Source organism: Apodemus sylvaticus, chromosome 1, assembly GCF_947179515.1.
Source record: "Apodemus sylvaticus chromosome 1, mApoSyl1.1, whole genome shotgun sequence".
NCBI lineage: Eukaryota > Metazoa > Chordata > Mammalia > Rodentia > Muridae > Apodemus > Apodemus sylvaticus.
The window spans coordinates 67,074,412-67,097,983 of record NC_067472.1 but is presented as its reverse complement, the minus strand read 5'-3'; the positions used below and the strand labels follow the sequence as shown (position 1 = coordinate 67,097,983).

At 42.9% G+C, this 23,572-nt stretch overlaps 1 protein-coding gene across 1 annotated transcript in view; it reads right to left on the bottom strand.

Moving 5' to 3' along the window:
- Positions 1–22,985, bottom strand: part of Tcerg1l (transcription elongation regulator 1 like) — a 181,838-nt gene extending 158,853 nt beyond the window's left edge. The window contains exons 1-3 of the mRNA XM_052174404.1: positions 22,656–22,985; positions 20,181–20,327; positions 19,303–19,483 (exon numbers count right to left, since the gene is read on the bottom strand). Coding sequence (XP_052030364.1) covers positions 19,303–19,483; positions 20,181–20,327; positions 22,656–22,985 — 658 coding nt within the window. The remainder of the gene's footprint in view (positions 1–19,302; positions 19,484–20,180; positions 20,328–22,655) is intronic.
- Between the last annotated feature and the right edge of the window lie 587 nt (positions 22,986–23,572).

Sequence of the window (23,572 nt, the reverse complement as noted above, 5' to 3'; positions counted from 1 at the left end):
CCATGTACGCCACACAGGCTGCTCAACCTGGATCATGCCTTTGGTTATTGATTTGCCAAGTGCTTCCCAGGCTCCAAACAGTCAGCAATAAATCAGACCTCCCTTCTGCCACCAAGCCCTCACCCCCACCCCTTACCCATGTGACACCCAAAGAAGACAACAATGGGATGGGATGGAATATTCTATCCAGGAGATAGCTCTTCTCGGGCCTTTATTGCATGCAGGTCTCAGAACTACCTCTTCGACAAAGGAAAGCTGTGGTGATCACTGGCTATCCAGAAGCATCTATGTACCTGTGTTCCTAGCTGTGCGTCAGGCTGTCCACTTTATAGTCTGAGGGTATATAATTTGAGATGAAAATGTATTCTCTTTTGGAAGAATATTTCTTACTATACAATTTAGAGATAAGTACATGCAGACCACCAAAATGACTGTTCTTTCAGGAAGAAAAAAAACCCACCACCAACAACAACAACAACAAAAACCCAACTCAGCTGAAGCAGAATACATTTCCTAAGGGCTCTGAGCTAGACTCCCTCCGGGAGTTGCAATGGAAAACTACTCTGGATGGGAGGCAGGGCCAGGGTACTGAAAAGTGAGCCTAAGTACTAGGGTTTGGCTTCTTTCCATTTCCCATGGGTCCACAGGTAGCAGATAGAAGAGGCTGGTCTACCTTGAGGGCAAAAGAAGATCCTGCAGAAGGTGTGGGATCTTAGATACAATCAGGAGCTGCTCGCTTGCTGGTTGCAGGAGGGATGTCTGCCCAGGGCTGGTGCTACCCTGCAGTTCTTGTTGTTGTTTTGTATTTTTATTTTCTATATTCTTTGTTTACATTCCAAATGATTTCCCCTTTCCCAGTTCCCCCCTCCCCACATGTCCCATAAGTTCTACAAGTGAGGATCTTTAAATGAAGGAATAAGCACCCAGCCAGCCAGAGTTCAAGACCAAGCAGAGAAGGGAGTGAGCTACAATGAGTCAGCAAAACAATAGGAGGTAAACAGGCACGCAGGGAGAGCAGACATTCACAGAATACAAAGTAACAGTGTAGGAAGTGTTTTTAAGAGTGCAAGGATCAAGAGAATGAATAAGGAAGTGGGCTTTTTAAAGATCATAGATGTCTAGAGATGAAAAAGGTAACCGTTGCGGGGGGTGGGGGGGGGTGGGGGGGGTGGGTGAGTAGCATATGAATGAAGTCCCAGAAATAACCAAAAACAAAAACATATCCTCAAAAGAACAATGTATATGAACCCATAAAGTCAGTGACAAATTCTCTGAAACACTGAAGGCAGATGGGTGACCTACACACTGTATCAATTAGACTGACAGAAAGCCTCAGCACTGTTATATGCATGTCACAACATACGGACAGAATAGATCTCAGAGTAAGGAAAAAAAGCAGTTTCAAGCCAGAAAAAAAAACTTTGAAAATAAGGGAAAATAAATCTGTACTTTTCAGAGAAGGCAATATTGAGAGATTTTACCAGTAACCAGCCTTCAGCAGAAGTGTCTTAAGTAGGTCTATTAGCAGAATACTCTTGGAAACATCATCTGGGAAAACTAAATATTTAGCCAGCATAGAATATCAGGAATGATCATCTCTACAAACATATGTTAATGATTAAAATAACCCTTAAGTTGAGTCCTCAGTAAAAAAAAAAATGAACACCACAGTCAAATTGTTACAGTGTCTACTATTCAGCAGGGATGGGCAAAGCAACGTGGTACTTAACACTAGATTTTTTAAGTTAAGAATTTATGATATAAATTACAGACAATAGAGGATAATAAAAGCTTCAAATGACCACAAAGTTAAATTAACAGCAAAATGTAAGATATGAGAAAAAAGAATAGAAAATTGAGAGGAAACCGCAGTGAAAAAGCAATAAGGTCATAACGAGCTTCAAAGATCGATATTCATTATAAATGTTAATTGGCTAACTCACTAGCTAGAAGATAGATTGCTAATTAAGGGAAAAAAAACCCAGCCATTTAATGTCAAAAATACTCATTTCGGTTCTGAGAACACATGAAGTTGACACTAATCATAGAAAGAAATACTGGTCTGTTTAAGGAGAGAGTCTGTAAGGGCAGAGCGTCTGCGCTATATTCCATGGAGGAAGTGACTCTACCATACAAAGAGTAGGAAGGAAAATTCAAAATAAAACTATGATCACCAAATACACATGGAATACTCGAAAAGATGCTAAACCATGAGAGGGTCTTAAGAAACCGCCTCTGTGCTACAGCCCTTACTGCCTTTTAGAAACATTTTTTTTCTGCTTTTATTTTTTTTCATTTTTTTTAATTCATTTTACAACCTGTTCACGGCCCTCCTCCTGGTCATCCCCTTTCACCATCATCCTCCCATCCTCCTTTCTCTTCTCTTCTGAGAGGTTGGGGTCCCTCTGGGTATCCCCCTCAAGCTTGGCACATCAAATCTCTGCACAGCTAGGCACATCCTCTCCCACTGAGGCCAGACAAGGCAGCCCAGCTAGAAGAACATATCCCACAGACAGGCAACAGCTTTGGAGGTAGCTTCCCCCCTCCAGTTGTTCGGGACTTATTTTCAAAAATAAAAATAGAATTGAAACATAACAATCAAGCCCGTGCAGACAGACCCACATGAAACTACCGTGCTCCCAATGCTGAAAGATGTACAACCACGCAAGTGGTGTTGAAAATCAAGAATGACCTCCACGTTGCATGGAGAAACACATGGACAAAGCAATGGTAGCTTGGCCAGGCTTTTGCTTTTCAAAAAGAAAACAATGTGCCATGACTCAAACTGGGCAAGAAAGCAAGCCAGGATGCGGCTGTGCTGGGTTTTTAAAATATATATGCATACGGCAGGTGGGGACTGTACATCTCTCCTATTGGCTGGGGTCAGACTTACAGTCTTTCATAGCTGTCCAGTTTACAAGGGACCAGGGCAAAGGAAATAAAACAAAGAGGTCAGGGGTTACTGCTCCAAGTCATCAAGTTCCAGGAATTGTCGGGTGGGCAGGAACGTACAAACAAAAGTTTTAGCAGATGGAGGAGATAAAATATTCACATAAAGGTTCTACAAGGTGAGGGAGATTGTAGGTGTGAGTGGTTTGTGGAATACTTGGACAGCTAGAGAAAAAAAAAGAACTTTTTTGTACCTTCGATAGAAAAAAGTTCTCTCAGACATTCTGAGAAGGGCTAGTCTGGCATAAGGAAGCTCGCCACAGTTGTTAAAGAAATGTTTATTACACAGCTCAAGAACATGACTGGAACCTTAAAAATGATGAGGAAATAGGAACAAAAAGTCTATCAACAAGTCTCCACAAATGGGAAATTGCTCCAGCGAATTTCTCTGGGAAGGCTGTTTGTTGTTCACACTGCTCTATGGCCAATGCTTAAACAGAACTTTAAAAAAATCACAGAAGGCCTAACTGACTGAGCAGGTAAGGTGCTTGCCAGGAAAGCTGGGGACCTGAGTTCAATACCCAGAAACCATGTCTCTTGGTTAGGGTTCTGTTGCTGTACGGCATGACCAAAAGCTGCTGGAGAGGAAGTGTTTTTGCATCTTACAGCTCATAGTCCATCATGAAGGGGAGCAGAAATTGAAGAAGAGGCCACAGAGGAACATTGCTTCCTGGCTGGCTCCTCATGCCTTCTCTTCTGCTTACCTATACACTCCAGGACCACCTGCCCAGGGGTGTGGCCCTGACCAAGTTATCTATGTCCCACACCACCAATCATCAGTCAACCCCCCCCCCCAAAAAAAAAACAAAAACAAAAAACCAATGCTCTTCAGACTCGCCCACAGGCCAATCTGATTCAGATGTTTTCTCCACAGAGTTCTCCTCTTCACAGATGATCCAAGCTGGTGTGAAGTTGACATAAAGCTAGGCTGCCCTCTATGTATAGACAACCTAGTCAGTAAGGTCATCTTCCAACCTTCATGTGTGTGCTGTGGTATGAGAACCTACATGCAATACATGCAATAAAAATCAACTTTTTTTTAATCCACAGCATATAAAATTACAATTTAAAAATCAATAGAACTGGGCGGTAACAAAACCAGCACATTTTAAGTTTTCCCTCACAGAGATACACAATTTAAAATAAAATAAATCTTTTTTAAAAATGTTCTTGAAAGTAGTGGGAAAATACGTGGAGCTAATGTGCAAGTAAGTGTCAGCGCAGCTCAGGAAAATACATAAACAAGAGAAGCAAACCAGGATTAACCACCCTTACCCCACCCCAAACACAAACAAACAAGCAAACAAACAGAAAAGCACACATGTCCACAAGGCTGTAAAATATATGGGAAGATACCTTAGAATCTGACAGTTGCTTCTTGGAGGAACCAGTAAATTAGGCAACTCTTAATCTTTTTGAATGAATAACTTCGAAACTACCAAGGAGCAAACAATACTGCATATGCAAAGTGTGACAACTGTCAACAGGGGTTAGAAAGGGTACTCTATACAGACCGTGAAAGACGGCTACAGGAAGATGTCCTCCAGAGTTCAGGGCAAGGATGGATTCTGAAGTGCACACCCTATGCATTTGTCAGCCCTCCCAGAGTGAGGAGCAAGATGGAACAGTCAACCGGAAAGAAATGCATTAAATCAATAGCTAAAAATCTTACCACGAAGGGAGGACTGACTTCTATTTTAACAGGCAAGCCCTACATTTTAACAAATATCGTATTCTGATATGGCAATATAAAGCTCCCAAAGAATTCAAGTGGAGTGTTGGCATTTCGCAGTGAGCTTTCACGCCAGACATAATAGAAGATCACAAGACACAGTGCGCATTCATGCACTCCATAGATCAAACACACTAAACAAAGGAAAGTCAGTAACTCCAGGACCGCCCGCCCGCAGGATTCACCAGGAGGAGAGTGGGCTCATCTGAGGAATGGATGTCACTTAACATTTACAAAATGCAGGTCAAACAGCCAATTGTTGAGTTAGCCTCTCTGATGTTGTGATAACCACTCTGACCAAAAACAAACTGGGGGAGGGGGAAGCTTATTTGGCTTGCAGGTCCCAGTCCACCATTAACAGACGCCAAGTCAGGAGCTCAAGCAAGAACTGGAGGCAGTAACTACAGCAGAGATCAAAGAGAATCCTGTCCTGCTCACCTGCTTGCTCCCACTGCCTCACTCTGGTAGCTTTCAGAGCCCCAGGTGGCCAAGGAGGTTGGGCACGCCTACATTGACCATCAATCAAAAAACTGCCTTATAGAAATGTCCACAGGCCAGTCTGATGGCGGCAATCCTCAGTGGAGATACCGTCTTCCCTGCTATGTTCCTACTTGACAATAACTAACCAGCACACCAGTTATAAAAAGAAAATTCTTATTACCCTAATAGAAAAAGAGAATTGCACCAAAATGTCAGCATTGCATCATGGGGGTTGGGAGGGAGTGACAACTGGAAAATTAACATGGGAGGGACTTTCCCAGGTTACTATCATTTACGCCATGATATTATCATTAGGCTTGATAATAGAAAACATTAGAACCATAATAACTGCATAATACTGCAATTCTCTTGTATACAGATCCTAGTGCTCTCTCTCCCCCCCTCTCTCTCTCTCTGTATGTGTGTTTGTGTGTGTGTGTGTGTGTGTGCACATGCTCACATTCACACACCTATACGTGCTCATAAGTGTGACTATAGGTCATAAAACTAAAAAGGGGACCCTGAAAGGAGAAAAAATAGGCTTGAAAGAAGCAGAGCAAGGGATAAGAATAAATGTCCCATGAACATGGAAGAGGGCACCTGGGGACGGAAAGGCTCACTAGGCGCAGGAGTGGAGAGGAGGAACAAGTCAAACAAAGTGGGCGTGCAAATACCGCGGTCAATCCTATTACTCTGTAAGCCTGCGCCCATGTCATTACTATTTCAGCATTGCATTCAAAGTCCTAGATAATGAAAGAAAAACTTAAAGTCTGAAAATATAAATCCCAGTATGAATTGGGAGGGATCATGAAGTCCCATGGGTACCAAGGGGAGGGAGAGTCAGTTTACTTCAGGTCCGTGTTCTGAATGGGATGGGCTCATATCCATTGGAAGTAGGCAGCACTAACTAGACTTGGTGGGTTAATTGATTAATTAATTAATTAATTAATAAAAGGAGCACATGATGTTGACAGAGGTCTGTGGTGAGGGGACTCTTGGAGGACTTGGAGGAGGGAAGTGGAAGTGTGGATGTAATGAAGACACATTGCATATATTTGCAAAATTCTCAAAGCATAAATTAAAATACATATTAAAATGTAAACAAAGGAAACAGGAGATCAGGAAGAGAGGAAGAAACATCTTTCCCCTGCATGTAAGCATCTCAGTGGCTTCTACCAGCTGTTCTCTATTATCCTGTAAAGTTACTATAAAGGAATGATACTTAATTGCCAAAGTGTTCTTGTGTAGTGCATGTCTGGAAATAGTTCTACTCTGGTGCTACTTATGGATAGTCACTGGCACTGTGGACGATGCTCTCTTTTTTTCCACAAGTTAATAGTTTCCAACTTTTTGTATGGAAAGAGCCTGTTCTTCTCACACTGAGAAGAGAGAGTAAATCCAAATAAAAAGTAAGATCTTTGCACAGGTAAGTGTCATCCAGACCTGGGTTTCTTAGATGCTATTTAAATGGATTCTCTATTTTCATCGGATACTACACTGGAGGGGTGGCATCAGGGTTATTTGTTCACAGAATGCACAGTAAGAAAATGCCTCTGAGAAGCAGACAATAAACCTCCTGCAACTCTCTCAAGATGTACACGCTGTTAGCTCTCTAAGATCGTCGCAGAAAACTATGGTCCTCTGTCTGCCACGGCCATGTCTACAAAGCTGTTGAAATATATCTCTAGTCAATCAATGTTGCTGAGCTGTCTTTTTAATTAATTCAGAGAGTTTTGATGCTGACCTTGATGAGATTTCTGAGATCCCTAGGTGGTCTTCTATGTTGTTACATTTCTTGGCTAGGGCTTCCAGGAGACAGTGGCCAGCAGAGCAATGACTCCGATGGTCTGGGAGCTTTGGCCACCACCGAAGGTGAAGCTCTTAACTCAGTGCTGTGTATCTGGCCCCACATCATGCTCCAGATTTCAGATTGTTACAGATGGCTGTTGCCTTTGTCCACATCCCACAATGCATCTTCATGTAGTTTACTGACATGAGTATATTTTTTTCTTCAGTAAGCCAATGGGCTTGCTGCCATAGTCAAAGCCTGACTGGCCATTACACAGCTCCAGGATTGTGAAACATGCTCCTCTTGATCCCAGCAGATGTTAGCAACACTCAAATTGATACCTTCCGTGTTTCAGATGTTTACAACTTATCTAGATAATTGAGATTTATCTGCATAATTAAAGTTTCTATTTTTTTTTATTTTGCAAAAATTGGCAACCACTTTCATGATAAATATTGTAATTTCAGCATTTCTGATGTTCCAAAATACACATCATAGGAAGTAACACATATGTCAGGTGTAGAAGGGACTCACAGCAAGGGAAAGAACCAACATGTGGTTACCAAGCACAGGCCCAATTAGAGAAGTCTGGAAGCCTTCAGGGACCCAAGAAGCTGCCCCATAATTGGTTCAAGCTAAATAGCTTCTGGGTCCCAATGAAGAGTTCAACACATGACAGAAAGTAAATGTATCTCTTTATCTTGTAATTTGTTTCATGTCCACAGGGTTGAGGAAAACATTTTTAATCAACCTTATTTATTTATGATCGTTTAAGCTATGAATATCTGCCTTTCTTTTTGTCGTTGGCTTTTTTATAATTATTTCCTTACATCTTACTTCCTCTAACACCCTGTCCGTGTATCTGGAAACCAGTCTGTACTGTATCTGTGCAGCCCTCTCTGAGACTTTCCATTTCACCTTCCAATCCATCTCCAAGAAAGAAAGGCTTGCAACTTACTCCATGTGCATTTCAGATTTGGTTATTTTTACAAAAAGTTTGTTTCTATAATCCTCACTTGTCCCATTCATCCCCCCCCCCTTGTTGTTTTCAAGGTTGCTGGGCATTTCTTTAGTGCTTGTCATTAACTTCCAGGCTGTAAATTATTTATCTGAGCTGTGTTTTAGTTTCCTTTCTAGCTGTTCATGGTAACACAGGGACTCAGCTGAATTTGTAAATTGACCTTGTGCCCGCAATCCTGAGAAACCTGGAGAAACTCTGTACTGGGAGAATTTGGTTGACTTTTTTCGGTGGTCTACACTGGCAATGCCCTGTCTGCATTCAAGTAGAGATGGCTCTGAGCATGGTCTGTAGCCCTCTTCCTCAGTGCCTTCCCTCCTGTTTCCTAGTTGTCTGCTTGCACAACCTGCAGCTTCCAGAACAATTTCCCATGGAATGACACAAGCACAAGTCCCTGCCTAGTTCTTCACTTGGCGGAGACTGCCATTATAGCTGCTAAATGTAGCACTACCTGTGGCCTTCTCAGGCTATCTTTTGTTCATTCAAGGAGGTACACTTTAATCTCATTGCTTGCACATGTTTTAGTTATTTATCTTTTGGTTCATCTGAATAGATGTTGAGTTGGAAAATGATTTTTATTGTTTTGTTTTATACTCAGATACTATTTAACTTTGTTCCCCAAACTTGAGATACTTCTGCTTCAGCCTCGGTGCTCAGATTACAGGCATGCCCCACCACGCCCACTTAACGCATTTTCTAAATCTACTGAAATGATCTTACTACTTTTCTTCTTTCATTTTTGATAAATAATATTTCTTGGTCTCCTAATGTTGGACTAGCATTTCATTCCCAGAAAGCAGCAACTTAGTCACAAGGCATTGCCATCCATACACACTGCTGGACACAGTACCTTCCCTTGGACATTTTGAAATCTGTGCTGGTAAAGCACCTCAGTTAGCAACCTTCCTGCAATATCCATGTGACTTTTGTAAGAGAAGAGGGCCGCTCTCAGGGAAAGAAGTTGGGGAGACATTTTTTCTCTATCCTCTTGTCTGAACAAGTTTACGTAAATGTGTCTAGCACATCTTCCGGAAACAGCTGATGAAACTCACGGAGAACTTCTCTGATCTTGGAGGTTTTTCCTGTTGGGCGAACATTGCCCTACACCGAAAGGCTTCTAAATGGATCTGCTGCTCAGATGCGCTCAGTTCTATTCACATTCTGTTGCCTCTTTGACTCAGCTCGTTCTGTACAATGAGTCCGTCTGTTTTGTTAAAGCTTGGAGCACACTCCATGAGGTGGTGACTCACATTTTCTTACTGCGTTTTGTACAGAGCCTTGAGTGATAACTGGTTTTGTTCTTGATATTGCTCATCACCATTGGCTTCCTTTTTTACCTCAGATCCACCCAGGAGATGACCAGCTGTACTTATCTCTCTAAAACTTCAGCTTTTCTTTCATTAATTTTCTGAACATTACTCTTTTTAAATTCTTTGACATCTCTTCTTATATTCTGTGTTAATTTTAATGGTCAACTTCACACAATCTAAAATCAGATTAGAAAGGAAGTCTCAATGAGGGACTGTCTAGGACAGGTTGGTCTGTAGACAATACCTGGGGGGGGGGTGTCATGGTTATGATAGTTGAGCTATGAAGAGTCACCTACAGTGGGTGGTGCCATTCCCTAGGCTGGGCATCCTGAACTTGATTAAGCCAGAGAAAGTGAGTTGCTTGCATTAATTCATTGTTCTTTGCTCTTAACTATGGCTGTGATGTGACTGGTTCTCTCATGCTGACACTGTGCCTTCCCTCCTCTGAATAACCACAACCAGCAATTGGGAGCTCTTTCTCCCCTAAGTTGGAGAATTTTATTTTATCATAGCAACAGAAAACAAAACTGAGTCATCATTTTTTCCCCAGGGTTTTTTTTTTTTTGTTGTTTTGTTTTTTTGTTTTTTTGTTTTTCTTGTTTTGGCGAGGAAGCTCTCTCTTTTCTAGTTGCTTAAGGGTGGACATTGATTTAAATTTTCCTTTCCAATACAGAGATTTTTCATGTTATAAATTTCTGTCTGTGTCCTGCTTTGGCTGTGCCCCCACAAGATTTCTTATAATGATTTTCATTTTCATTTAAATCAAAATATTTTCTGACTCCCTTTACCTCTGTGACCCATGTGTTACTTGAGTTCATTATTCTATTTTAGGGTATTTAGACATTTTTCAGATTTTTTTTTCTGTTCTGTTACTAGTTTCTAAATTGATGGTATTTTTTGCCAGAAGGAAACTCGTATAGATTTTAACCACTCAGTATCCATAGGGTTATTTTGCAGCCTAGAATGTGGGCTTGAGAGAGGCCCTGCACTTGCACATAAACACATGTCTATCATGGGGTGTCTCTAAGTGTCCCTCTGGCCAGAGTGGAGGGCAGACTCCTGTCGTTTTCCAAAGGTGAAAACATGTGACCTTTTTGCTGTTGCAGGAGATGCTGCTGAAACCTCCAGCTCACCTGAAACCTACCTGCACCAATTTCTGTTCTGTCCATGTTCGTCCTGTGTGAATGCTCCTGGTTGGAACTGTTCTGTCCTTCCAGACACTTTCTGGGTATTTCTATTTATGCAATCTCCTTTTCATCTCTGAATTCTTTCTTGCCTATTAATTATCCCTCTCTTCCCAGTCCTCTGGACTCACACTGAGGCAGGTATCACCCCTTCCCTTTAACTTTTACCTAGTTCATGGCATTGTATTGAAAGCAATAGACACCACTCACATATTTGTGCTAGAAATCTGAAAACCTCTGCCTGTCAACATGGAATTAAGCTTCACGTTTCAACATCCACTTTATAGTTTGTTTTACATGTTATGTAAAACAGTAAGAAGGTGACATGGTTTCAGCTTTGGAAAACCAACAGGACTCTGCCCTCCACTCTGGCCTGAGGGACAGTTACAGACACCCCATGACAGACAGCATGTGTTCATGTGCAAGTGCAGGGTTTCTTTCATGTATGTCTATCTTGTTCTCCTATGGTGTGATCCTTCTCTTTCTTTTTTTTTTATACCTGATTTTGTGTTGAATAATTATATAGTTTTTTTCACATTTGTTTTGTTGCGGGGGCTTTAAAGCACTAAGATAGCTGCAGCAGACTCTCTTGGTGCATTTTTATTTGTTCATATGGATTTTCCCTTTTTTTCCTTTTATTGAAAATAGATTTTTTTCTCATATAATATATCCTGATTACTCCTTCAGTTCCGCCCTATCTCTCCTCCCATCTAGATCTACCCCTTTCTGTCTCTTATTAGAAAACAAGCAGGCTTCTAAAGGAAAATAATATAATAAATATGATATACAACATAATAACATAAGATAAAACAAAAGCTAACACATTGTAACAGGATACTACAAACAAACAGAAGGAAAAGAGACCAAGAAAAGATACAAAAATCAAATACAGATGCAGAGGCACACTTGGTCACACACTCAAGAATACCATAAAAATGCAAAACTAGAAGCCATAATATACATACAAAAGACCTGTAAGGTAACACACACACACACACACACACAGAGAGAGAGAGAGAGAGAGAGAGAGAGAGAGAGAGAGAGAGCACAAAAGAGACAGAGACAGAGAATAAATTAATTAATGAATTAAGTAAGTAAGTAAAGCCCTGACACAACATTATGAGACAAGGAAGCCCCAAAGATGTGGTTGAGTTTATTTCCTGTTGATCATCTACTGCTGGGCGCACAGCCCACCCTTATGAGTAGTTTGTTTCCCCAGTGAGAATCCTTTGAAGAAAATTAAATTTTCATTTCAAATGGTTATCAATTGACATAGCTTCTGGATTAAGGGTGGGACATTTGTCCACTTGTCCTTTCAGCTCTAGGACCATTTCTGGCGCAGGCCCCTGTAGTCCCTGTGTATGTCGCCTCAATCTCTGTGAGTTCATATGAGATCTGATCATGTTGATTTAGAAGACCTGGTTGCCTTGGTGTTCCCTGTCCCCTCTGGCTCTGCACACTTTCTCCATCCTTCTCCATAGGGATTCCTGAGCCCTGAGGAGACGGATTTGATGGAGACATCTGTTTAGGGTGGGGTGTTCCGAGCTCTCTCACTCTTGTGCATACTGTCTGGCTGTGGGACTCTGTCTCTGTTCCCATCTGCCGCAGAAGGCTGTTTCTCTGATGGCGGCTGAGCAAGGCACTGATCATATTGTCTTTCTGGGTCTGCGTTACTTCCCTCAGGATGATTTTTTTCTAGTTCCATCCATTTACTTGCTTCTCTGGCAGGCGTAGCAGGAGAGTTACCAGAGGAGGCTTGTTGGAGGGGGGCTGGGAATACAGGATGGGAATACACGAAGGTTGGAGGAGAAGCTCTGTGTGTTGTGTTGGAGATGGGGGCAGAGAGAGAGGGAACCTGGAGCCTGGGGCTGAGACAGGAGGGTTGGATTTGAAGAGTGGAGAGAGAGGTGGAAATCTGGAGTTAGGCTACCTGCGTCCCTGGCCAGAGTGCTCTTTGGGTCCCCAGAGAATGATGGTTTTAGATTTTGAGAAAGGGTCTCACTGTGTAGGCCTGGGTAGCCTAGAATTTGCTATACAGACCAGAATGGCCTTGAACTCACAGAGCCCTGCCTGCCTCTGTATTCCAATGCTAGGATTGAAAGTGTACATCACCACACTTGGCTCTTGTTTTATTGGTTTTGTTTTGTTTTTGTTGTTCTTGTCTGCCTGCCTGTCTGTCTGTCTGTCTGTCTGTCTGGCTGGCTTTTAAGAAAGAGTCTCACTGTGTATCCCTGGGTGACTGGATTGACCATTTATTATGAATCGATTATGTGTACACTTATTTTGTCGTACATAGCGGTACCAGGTCTATCTCTAAGTCTACAGAATTTATTGTCAGATATCACTGTGTGTCATACAGTAGACAGTGCAAAGGTGTTCTGATTTCACACTTCGGGTCCCTCCTCTGAGACCCTTGTGGAAGCCAGCATGCGTCTTATATTTTGCAAATGTTGTAAACTGTACAGGCATGCTCTGTCACCATTCACTGCTCCTTTACGCCAGCAGCTATTATCAGAGCAGTCGAGAGAGAACAATACCACCTTTATCATCTCCATCTCTCTACTTTCTTGTCTAGGGGAGGTAAACTTCTCTCTGATGCTACATTATTTGTTCCTGAGAAGGTTCTTTATAATTTCTTGAGCTGATGATATCCAGACAATGAATTATTTTCAGTTCTAGTTTATTTGGGATGGTATTTCACCTCAGGTTCTGCTTGGTTTTTATTGGTTTAAGTTGTAGATGGAGAGATCTTTAACGATATGGAGCCCTTCAAACATATCGCTTCCTCGGGGCAATAAAACTCCGGAGATTTTTATCTTTGTTCTTGTCTGTGTAATGTGTCTTTTCTCTGTCTTCAAGGCCTGCTTTTAGTCTTTTTCCTTACAAGTTTGATGCTGACTTGTAGAGTGCTCAGTCAGTTTCTGTCTCTTTTTCACTTTGCTCTTTTCCAGTTGGGTTGGCTGAGATTCTTGAATCTACAGTTTGACAACAGAGTTTATTTTTGTATCACCTTTGATCATTATCTCTCCAAATGCTTTTCATGCCATGTGTTCTTCTAGGACTTCAATCACACATATGTTAACCATCTGATGTTATCTCTCAGCTCTGAGGATGCGGGCTCCATTTCACCACTTGCATCCTCTCTGAAATGCAGTTTCCAGGGTTTCTATTATTCTATCCTTTAACTCCATCCTTTCCCTCTTTGCATCTACTCGTGAGCCTGTCAAAGCCCTTTTCCATCTCAGATGTCATAGTCTTCTTAATATTTCCCTAACTTTATTTCCACGTATCTGATGAAATCCTACACCTGTTCCCCCATCAGGTGATTAATATGCTAATCAATGTTATGCTGAGAGTTTCAGTCTGCAGGTCTCTGGTTCTCCTGATTGTTTCTTGATAGATGAATTTCTTTTTTAATTTGCAAGTCTTGTAATGTTCTTACCCAAATGCTAGCCCTTATAAGTAGAAAATACCATGCGTGGGGCTTCCTTCTGCGTCAGGCTGTCAGCATGGGAAGCAGGCTCAGTATATTCAGGAACTGACCTGGACTTGGCCCCTGTTGTCATTTTTGCCTGCATAAGCTTCAAATTCCCTCAACAGTGACTTTTCCATGGGGCTTTGAGTTCTGGGGTACCTGGCCACCTCTTTCAGCATTTGTGTCCCTACTTACAGCCATGTATATGCCTATATCACAGAGGGGACACACCATGCACCTATCCTGTGCTACGTAAGGGGTGGGGCTTTGGTCCAGCTTCAGTCTTAGGGAACCTTGTGATTAGTTGTGAGTTTCAGGGGTTCTGACAACAAATTTTGAGCTTTTGCATTTCTGTATAGCTTAGAGCTTTTTGCTCACTCCAGTGACCAAGCTACAAAAAACATTCATATCTATCCACTGTTATTAACCACAAATGCTGATGTTTGCAAATATTCTGAAGCCTGACTTCCTCATTCTGAGTTCTTGTTATAGATTCATTTCTTAGTAGAGGAAGGTAAAAAAGAAAATAATAAAAGTATACAATATGGATATTTCCAAATGTCTCATGTTTCACAGAAGCCTTCTAATGTAGTGGTGGTCTCATAATTTGAAATAAAAAACCCATAAGCTCAAGTCAGATTTCTTAAAAATCTCATTTGGTAATTGCTGGGAGAAAAACCAGAATCTGTATGACATATTCCTAGTCACTTTACACTCAAAAGTAAACAAAACATAAATGCCACCAGACTAGAAACGGCAAAGCAGAGAATAACAAGAAAATAGAAATCAAAGTGCCAAAATCCTATAGAGAAATATAAAGTGTAAAGTACAGAAAGTTTCATTTTGAAAGGCAGATATTGTGCTTTGAAACAACCCGAGTGTAAACAAAAAGAAAAAAAATCAGAAACTGTGGGCTGAGTGACAGCAGCCGCTGTGCCAGGGGGTCCGCTTTCATACGGACCGGTCCCTCGCTGCATCAAAAGAATCCTTCCCCACCTGGGTAACAGCATGACTTTCTGGTGAGACATAATTATTTAACGATTTTTCTCCTTCTCTCTTAACGCTTCTCGACATGACGAGCAGATCTAGCGGTGTGAGATGGGCTGAGCTAACAGTCATGTCTCTTTCTCAGCTCTCCTGAGTGGTGTTTTCACTGTGGCTGGAGTGTGGAGTGACCTCCAGAGGCTCAGGCATACATAATGGAGTGTGAGCATATATAAGCTGTGAGTCCAAATACATGCTCTCCCTCCCCCTAGGTTGCTTCTTCTCAGGTATTGGGTCACAGCAATGAGAAAAGCGATGACTATACCAGGCTTTGGGGAGCAGAGACGCCCTTCCTCAGCCCATTTAACACTACTTTCCAACCCTGTTCTTTCCCTTTGTTTGCAGGAGGTCGGGGCATCAGGCTCTGTGCCCATTGCCTTCTCTGAATAGGGACTACTTTCCAGAGTCACCGTGGCACAGAGGGCATGTTTGCAGACTGTCTTCAACTGGGCCTTCTCCTTGGTAGTTATAATCATGATGTTTCAGAACTGCCCTTGTGCCTCTTTCTCATTTCTTCCCATGGTCTTCCGCTGCGGCCACTCGTTTTTTATTACAACCCTTTCTGATCTTCTGTGGTTACTTATTTATTTATGCATGTTAAATTATGCTAAAATCTGCCCTACCTGAAAGGTGGGGTGGCCAGGTCCTGGGCAAAGCCTTTCTTCTGCATCTTGTGGATCGAAGGACTCTGAGCACTCCTAGGCTGCACTCCTGGGTTTTTACCTTCTCCCTCATCTGCCACTCATACTAGTCGGGATGGCACAACTAGTTTGTGTGGTATGCATTTGTGTAGACTCGGGCTTTCTGATCTCAAGCTAGTGGCTATTGCTATATAAATGCTTCTTACTGGAATCTCCAGTTTCCCTCAAGTCACTGTTTATTTTGTGTCTCTACTGGACGGCGAGTGAGCTAATGATCGTTTCCCACTGCCTGATGTTTTCAGCCTCAGCTATTTTATTTCTGAATAGTGTTCTGACATGCTGCCACATTCCAGGGAATCTCCTGCTCCATGGAGGAAGAGGACTGATGGGGAGATGAAGCCAGTGCCTCCTGCAGCCTGGTCAGGAGGACTGTCCTGGCCCCGAACACTTCCTTGCCTGCCTGCTTCCTATGCTGAATCAGCTGCTGAGGGCTGGGAATGAAGGAGGCGTGGATTACTTCTCAGTTCAGCCCATTAACACCATCATTAGGGACAATTTCCACTTAATTCTTATCACAGCCCCTGCTTTCTACAGCTGTGACTCTGCCTTCTCATGCTGGATCTACAGGCCAGGGAGAAGATACTAGGCCTCCAGATGCTCCTTGGCTTCCCGGGATGAATCCCTGCTTTCCTAGAGGAGATGTGGGTCCATCAGAGTGGGAAGGCAATGCAAAATCTCATGACATTTATGAAGCCTGAACTCTCAGGGATGTCTCTGGCTACAGGGGGCCTGAGCCTGGTCCCTACTGTCCCATCTAGGTTCCCCACTGACTCCTTAAGCCCATCCTCAATTGCCTGTAGTTACTTGCATGTCATATCTTCTGCATGGCTTAGCAATCCGCCCTGCCTGCCCTGAAGGAACACCCTAGGCTTCCCTCAAGGAGCCCAATCATTTCCAACTATATCACATGATTTTGCCCTACTGTTTTCCATTCCCCCAACAGACTGCACAGCCGAGCTCCCATGGCTACCCGGCCCCCTCTTACCAACATCAATCATAACTTGCCCCATTTGAGGCGGCCGAGGCAGCTTCTAGCTCAGAGTAGAACAGCAATCATGCATGAACACGGTTTGTCTAAAAAGTGAAATCCTCTGTAGTAAGTCAAAGTTCAGATAGTTTTCCAAGCTCAGTCAAGTTGAGCTCATATGAACTGAACCTCTGAAATGATAGTTAACTCCTAACCAGCATAAGTGAGGGAGATGTGACATTAATCTAAGCCCCAGCTTTCCATCCACAGTGACCGCTAGCAAGGCAGCCAACAGCACAGTTACTCAAACTGCATGCTAGGCATGCATCACTTGAGTCCCTGGCATGTAACCTTCCACTGTCCCTCAAGTGTCAATGCATGAATGAACAGCATTTAGAGAATAATATTACATAAAAACCACTACCAAGAAAAGTAAAGTCTTAGTTTAGCAACACTGTTTAAAATGAGAGCTTAAGACTCACATCTCCTGTTCTCTGAAAATTCTAATTATGTTTCTTTGACTAATTTGAAAGAAATCAATAAAATATATCTGATTCTAAGGCCACTGAATTCTGAATAGAAAACATGTATAACAAAGTTGGTCAATATGATATGTCAATCATATACTATATTTATTATAATAATATACTTTATATTATGTGCTTATATAAAATGTACATGGCCATAATCATGTATACTTGTATAATATAAATTGCAATGTTCATTAAATACAATATGCAAAATTATCCACTTATAAGGTACAAAATATAATTTACATATATATGCTTTAATAAAGGTATAGTTTTTAGCTTTCATGGTAAAACTGAAGTGATATATTTTAAATTTCAACTGATTTGGGAATTAACGCTGTCTTTTACCTTTTCTTGCTTGGTTAGGGAAGCGAGTGCTTTGCTAGACAATTGATAAAATGTAAATAACTTCTTACATATTTGTTCTCAGGCATTCAATTTATTCTTTTCAAAGGTAAAAATTTTCTGAGAATTCTGAAACTTATCAAAAAGTCAAATTTAGTGGTGCAATGTAGAAATTCCCATCTCAAACAGACATATCTGATTGTGAGTCACTTTGGGAGACAGGTCAATGTTTTCCTCAAGATAAGTCAGGCCTCAAGTGTGGGATTCCAAAAATAAAAGAGAAAATCCTGGGAAGATTAAAAACAAAGATTTGACTAATTGTGGGTAAGATTGGAGTGAAAGATTACTATAACATTACATTTGTAATAAATATTATGTCATCCTTTAAGGGCTACTATTCCCCAAATCAGAAAGTGAAATTAATAAATGCTTATTGAATAGGATGTAAGATATGTGCCGCATCATAGTAAGCAAGCAATCTGAGAAGTTATCGGTTTCTCAGTGCTTCCTGGGAAGACTGAGGCATTCTGAGTAATGTCTATATGGTCTGCTGCTACGAGTGGAAAGAAGGAACTCTACAGATTGACTGGGCGACTTTACTCATGCATTGAGAAGTATCATTCTTCCAAGAGTCATTGAAAGTCACAGCACACTCATTTAATATGACATGTGTCATCAAGCTATCTTTCACAACTAATAATGCAAATAGAAAACATGAACATCATGTTATGACGTCACAAACACGTGTATACCTGTTGTTCGGTCAGATCTCAATCAACCAGCAATGTATAATAACAAGGAACGAAGGCACTTTCCAGTCAAGAATCACAAGGCCTGCGGGACCTGCTGCCTTGTTCTTCCTGAGTTATTACTAAGCAAGGGTCTTTGCAAATTGGAATAAATATGCAGCCAAACAGAGAAGGAAGTAAATGCATCCCCCACCCTGGTGCTGGTATCCACAGGAACAGCTTCTTATTACTAAATTTTAGAGACACATATTGAGATAAGCTTGGTAGGTAGGAAATTACAGGAAGATAATGTAATTCTGCAGTCATAAAATATTCCATAATGGAAGGGGCTGTAAGACAATTTTGGCACCGGCAACATTTGCTTTTGTAATATGATCGTATGTTAAGGTGATTTTAAAAAAATCAATTTAAAAATTCATAAGATGATTTTATTCTCCTGTTACAATACAGGTTTATTATGTAATATTTCACCCAGTGATTGTTTTGTGGTGGGGGGCTAGAGAGGCTATGTTACAGGACAAATGTTCTGTCGGGTCACTTGATTCCAAAGATAGAACAAAGCTTGTCTTCTGAGTGTTTCCTACGTCACCACTGTCACCCGCCTTGACAATGCAAAATGTACAGAATCTATGCATGTACCCGTCCCCTGCAGACCCGCAAGCATCCTTGTATGTAGCACTCCAGACAATCAGCACGGTTAATGATGATTGCTCGTCTAGTGTCCTTGTTCACAGTAGCAGAAAACATAGTCCAGTCATGAAAGCAGAACATAGCCAATATTATCTATTATCCTGCACACATCCCTCAGTTACCTCCTAATCTTCAAAACTGACCCTAGAGCTGAAGAACGGGAGCAGCTGGGTGACCGGATTCAACCTTTAAACGAGATTCACACTGTGCGATGCATCCATCATAAGAGAATTTGCTAAGAGAATTGTGTCACGAAAGTGACACTTCTTTTTCAAGCTGACGTATGATTAACACAGACAGGCACAGAAGTCATATTATCATTGTTATTTAGGCACTGACCTGGTATTGGTTGAGCTGCTAATACCACAGTGGGGAGAGGCCTGGAGGCAGGAGTGAGCCTGGACAGAGATGGAGTTACTTGGTTTGCCAGAAAATGAGTTTTTTCATGACTGTGGAAGAGTCCTGATTCCTCAGGGTATATCCATGTTGAGTCCAGAGCAAAGGAATTATTAAAAAAGATCTGTCCAAAACAAAGGCAAGCAAACATTTAAAGCAAAGCACTTGGCGGAAAGTACAGGTGTATACTATTGCTCGCCGGTCAAATGGTGGGTGTTATACTACTGGGCATGTCGTAGAAGAGTGGATCTAGAAAAGGGTTGTTCTAGCTGAGACTGGGCTAATCTTTAACTGTCAGCCTAGCCAGTTCAGCCCAACAGCCAGGTGACACACTGAAGAATCACACAACGAGACCACCATTTTGTGTGGTAGAACAAATTAAGGTGTTACTCCATCTTTCATAGGCAAGTAAGTAAACAATATTCAGGAAATTTGAATTCATAACCATCAGGAAGAAGAAAGAAAACCAAACAAAGTGAGAATCATGAGAAAAATGCTTTCCCAAAATGTAAAAGTTGCATTGTATAATGTTTAAGAGTGGGGTTTGGTTATACATTTTAAGGCAGAAAAACAAATCTGATTCAGAGATTTAATGCTTTTATCAACAGAACACAACCCACTCATTCAAGTTATATCAAGATTATCCCTATCTGCAGATGTCTTTGAACAGGTCAGTCTGGACCTGAAATGAGCCCTCTTTGTACTCAAATAGCTAATCTATTACAATTAGAAAATGCATAATGTTTTCTGTTAACAGGGTGATACCCAGCAACTTATCAATTAAAAATCCACTTATCCAATTAAATTGCTTGCACTTTTACCTTGTAATTAGGCATCCTCTTATCTATCCAGCTTTTTGAAACAGGCGGTGACAGAGTAGAAGGCCAGACATGTGGAAAAAGGGGCACCAACTCCACAGCAGAGGAGGGGGCCAGTCCTATGGATGGAGAATGACCACCAAACAGCCACTAGGATGCAAAATTTTAAAAGAGGGAGAGAAAGAAAGAAAGAAACATCAGCATGTTTTGTACCAAAAGATGCTGGAATTACTTCTATGAAAAAGGAATTTAAAGTGTAGAAATTTGATGAGAAAATTATCTCATTTCCAATCATGAAATACCATAACCATTTATAAATTACAAAGAAAGTTGTAAAATTTTTATATCTAGATCCTCATAAAAACTATTATTTCAGTTTCTTTGATAATTGGGAAAGAACTTCCAAAATAAGAGCATGAGAAACAACAAAGGTTCTTCCACAGCTCCTGGTTGCACAGATAGCTAGGTGAGCTAAGTAGGTCAGGGGGCAAGCCCTCTGGTCAGGAGTCCTGGAAAGGGATTGGTGGGGAGGGAGTGGTTGATACAACAGAAAAGGTGGGAGAGGGTGTGGGGGGGGTGGAGAAGCCAGAAAGGCTTCAGTACATTCAGGACTTGTCAAAGGACTAACTTAACAAAGGAAGAAAGGAAGGAAGGAGGAGAAGAAAGAAAGAAAGAAAGAAAGAAAGAAAGAAAGAGAGAGAGAGAGAGAGAGAGAGAGAGAGAGAGAGAGAAAGAAAGAAAGAAAGAAAGAAAGAAAGAAAGAAAGAAAGAAAGAAAGAAAGAAAGAAAGAAAGAAAGAAAGATAGGAAGGGAGGAGAAAAGAGAGAGGGGGGAGATGAAAAAGAAAAAATAAGGAGTTTCTGGCTTGGGCTGATGGGAAGCCATGATGGGTAGGGCAAAGGCTGGCTTCGGGGCCATTTCTTCTGAATTCCCAGCCTCTAGTCATAGAGCGAGCACAGAGCTGTGCCCTTTGGTATATCACCTTGCATTATTTCATTTATCACTTTGAAACTATTTTAAAGTGTTAAGATTGTAACTTTCTCAAGGTTCATTAAAACAAACAGATTCTAAAGCAAAGAAAATGTAAGGACCACTTGGCTGAAGATCTCAGTGCAGAAAATAGGACAGCCAGCACAGCAAGGGACAGACAGCTGAGTATGGGTCACCCACTAAAACCACCCAGGCCTCACCCCAGTCAGTAATGCTGAAGCGGGGAAACGCTCAGTGGCTACTGTTTTAAAGTCGCATGTTTTGTTTGTTTGTTATATGTAAGAAATAACTTTCTGATTCTTCCTATCCTTATTTGGATAGTGAATAGAGGAAAATATTCAAAAGACTAATGCTAAGATTTTTTTTCTGGATTTTTAAAAAATTTATTTATGCAGGGGAGAAATGCAGGGTTTTTTTTTGGGGGGGGGGGCATTTCTTGACATTATGTACCTCTAGTGGTAACACTCTGAAATGGCAGCCCTCCTAAACATGGCAAAAGCTAGCACAGCTTACCCAATAAAGCTGAATACTATGTGTATCACACATCGAGTTAGGATGCCCAGTACAGCACGTATCTGTATCGTTAAGTCTAAGGAATAGCTTAGAGAGAGTTTCATGACGTCTTCTAGAAAAACTCACAAGATGGTACCCGGCTAAAATAATGAAAAGGTATACTGTAACAGAATGCTCGTTTGAATGTGCTAATGATATCAGTCTCCGAGTGAAATATATGCTATTCCTGGATTCAAACTCATTTGCACAGATAGTGAACAACGAATTTGGCCGAAGTCAGGAAAGGTTGCACCACGGCACCATCAATCAAAGGTGCAGTCACTTTTCTTTGCTCTTCCAGCCTCTGAATGCCAAACTCTTCTAAAGTGAGATCTGGCTTAAGGGAATTCAGAGGGCAGGAGAGGAATTCCCCCCCACCCCCCACCCCCCCAAGACGCTGTCATGGCAGGATTTCCAGGCTCCCTCCGTGGCTGGAATTCTCTTAAGCACTGCCCTGAATCTATGTGAAGGAGTAGGGGGACCAGATCAGAATCAGAAATAGCTATTGATCTGCAGCTTGCTTTCAAGTCTGGTGGAGACTGTAAAAGTATTAACTTCGAGGCGATGGCAGCCACGGTTGTTGGCTGCAGCGCTCAGCTCAACGGCGGCGACTTCAGGACCGCGATTTGGACAGCGCCCGGCGCCGGGGAAAGTTGGGTCTAGGCTGTTTGGCTTCAGCCAGGGCTGCTGGGTCTAAAGCGCTCTAAAGAGAGCCGGGGAGCAGGGGTGATAACGCAAAAAACTGCTAACGCAAAACCGGACGTCGAAGCATGAACTTTCTTGCCAATGTATGACTGCTCGGCCGCGTCCTGATGATGTGGGGAACCCAGACCCACCCAGGGAGGGAGAGACGCCAACCCGGGGGTCAGGGCAGCCCCAGGACAGGAGGGAACCTGCAATACTGAGCCTGGGTGGGATCGGGGCCGGAGCCGTTACCTGTCCGTGGAGCAGGGGATAATGGTGCACGGCGTGGTCTGGCGCAGAGGACAGCGGCAGCAGGGGTAGCAGGGGCTCTCCCGGGGCTGGCCAGCCGGAAAGCCGCGGGAGCAGCGAGGCAGAGGCAGGCTGCGCCGAAGCCAACAGCACTGGCGGGGGCGCGACCCCGGTGCCAAGCCGGAGCAGCCCGGCGGTACCGGGAACCATCCAAACCCAGGGCGGTGGCGGTGGGTCTGCATTCATCGGCCACGGGAGAGGCTGCGGCCACCGGGGCTGCTGGGGCTGCTGTAGCTGCCGCCGCCGCCGCTGGTGCCTGGCGCCCGCCAGCATCCTACACCCCCGCGCGGGCGGCGGCGGGGGCGGCGGGCGCCCGAGGTGCGGGCCGGCGGCGGCGCGGGCTTTGGAGCGAACTCACTTGGTTGCGAGACACGGCCGCTCGCTCCGCCCCTGCCCCGCTCTGGAGCCCCTCCTCCTGCCCGCGCCACCCCCGGGCCAGGCGGGGCCCCAGTCCCCGCCCCCCCAGACTTGGACCCCTGAGGCGGGGACACAACACAGCACCGAGGGGCGCTCCCAACCCAGTCGGCTGTTTTTTTCTACCTTTATCCCTAGCCCACTCCGTTGTTGCTATTAGTGGCCAATGGCTCTAGCTGACGGTGCGCACCGCGGGTCCAGGGGCTCCAGAATCCGCTTGCGATTCTAATGGCCAGCTAAAGCCGAGGTGGCGGCGCTGGAGCCCGGCAGGTCCCGCCACACGCGGAGCTGGGGGCGCCGGCTTGATGTACTTGGTTTAAAATGAGTCTAGGGCCAGGGCCCAGAGGGAATACTAGACTGCAGACATTGACGCCAGCTGGGTCCCGGACCTTTCTAGGCATGGGTCCATTTATCTCTTGGATAAATATACAAAATATTTTCCCAAG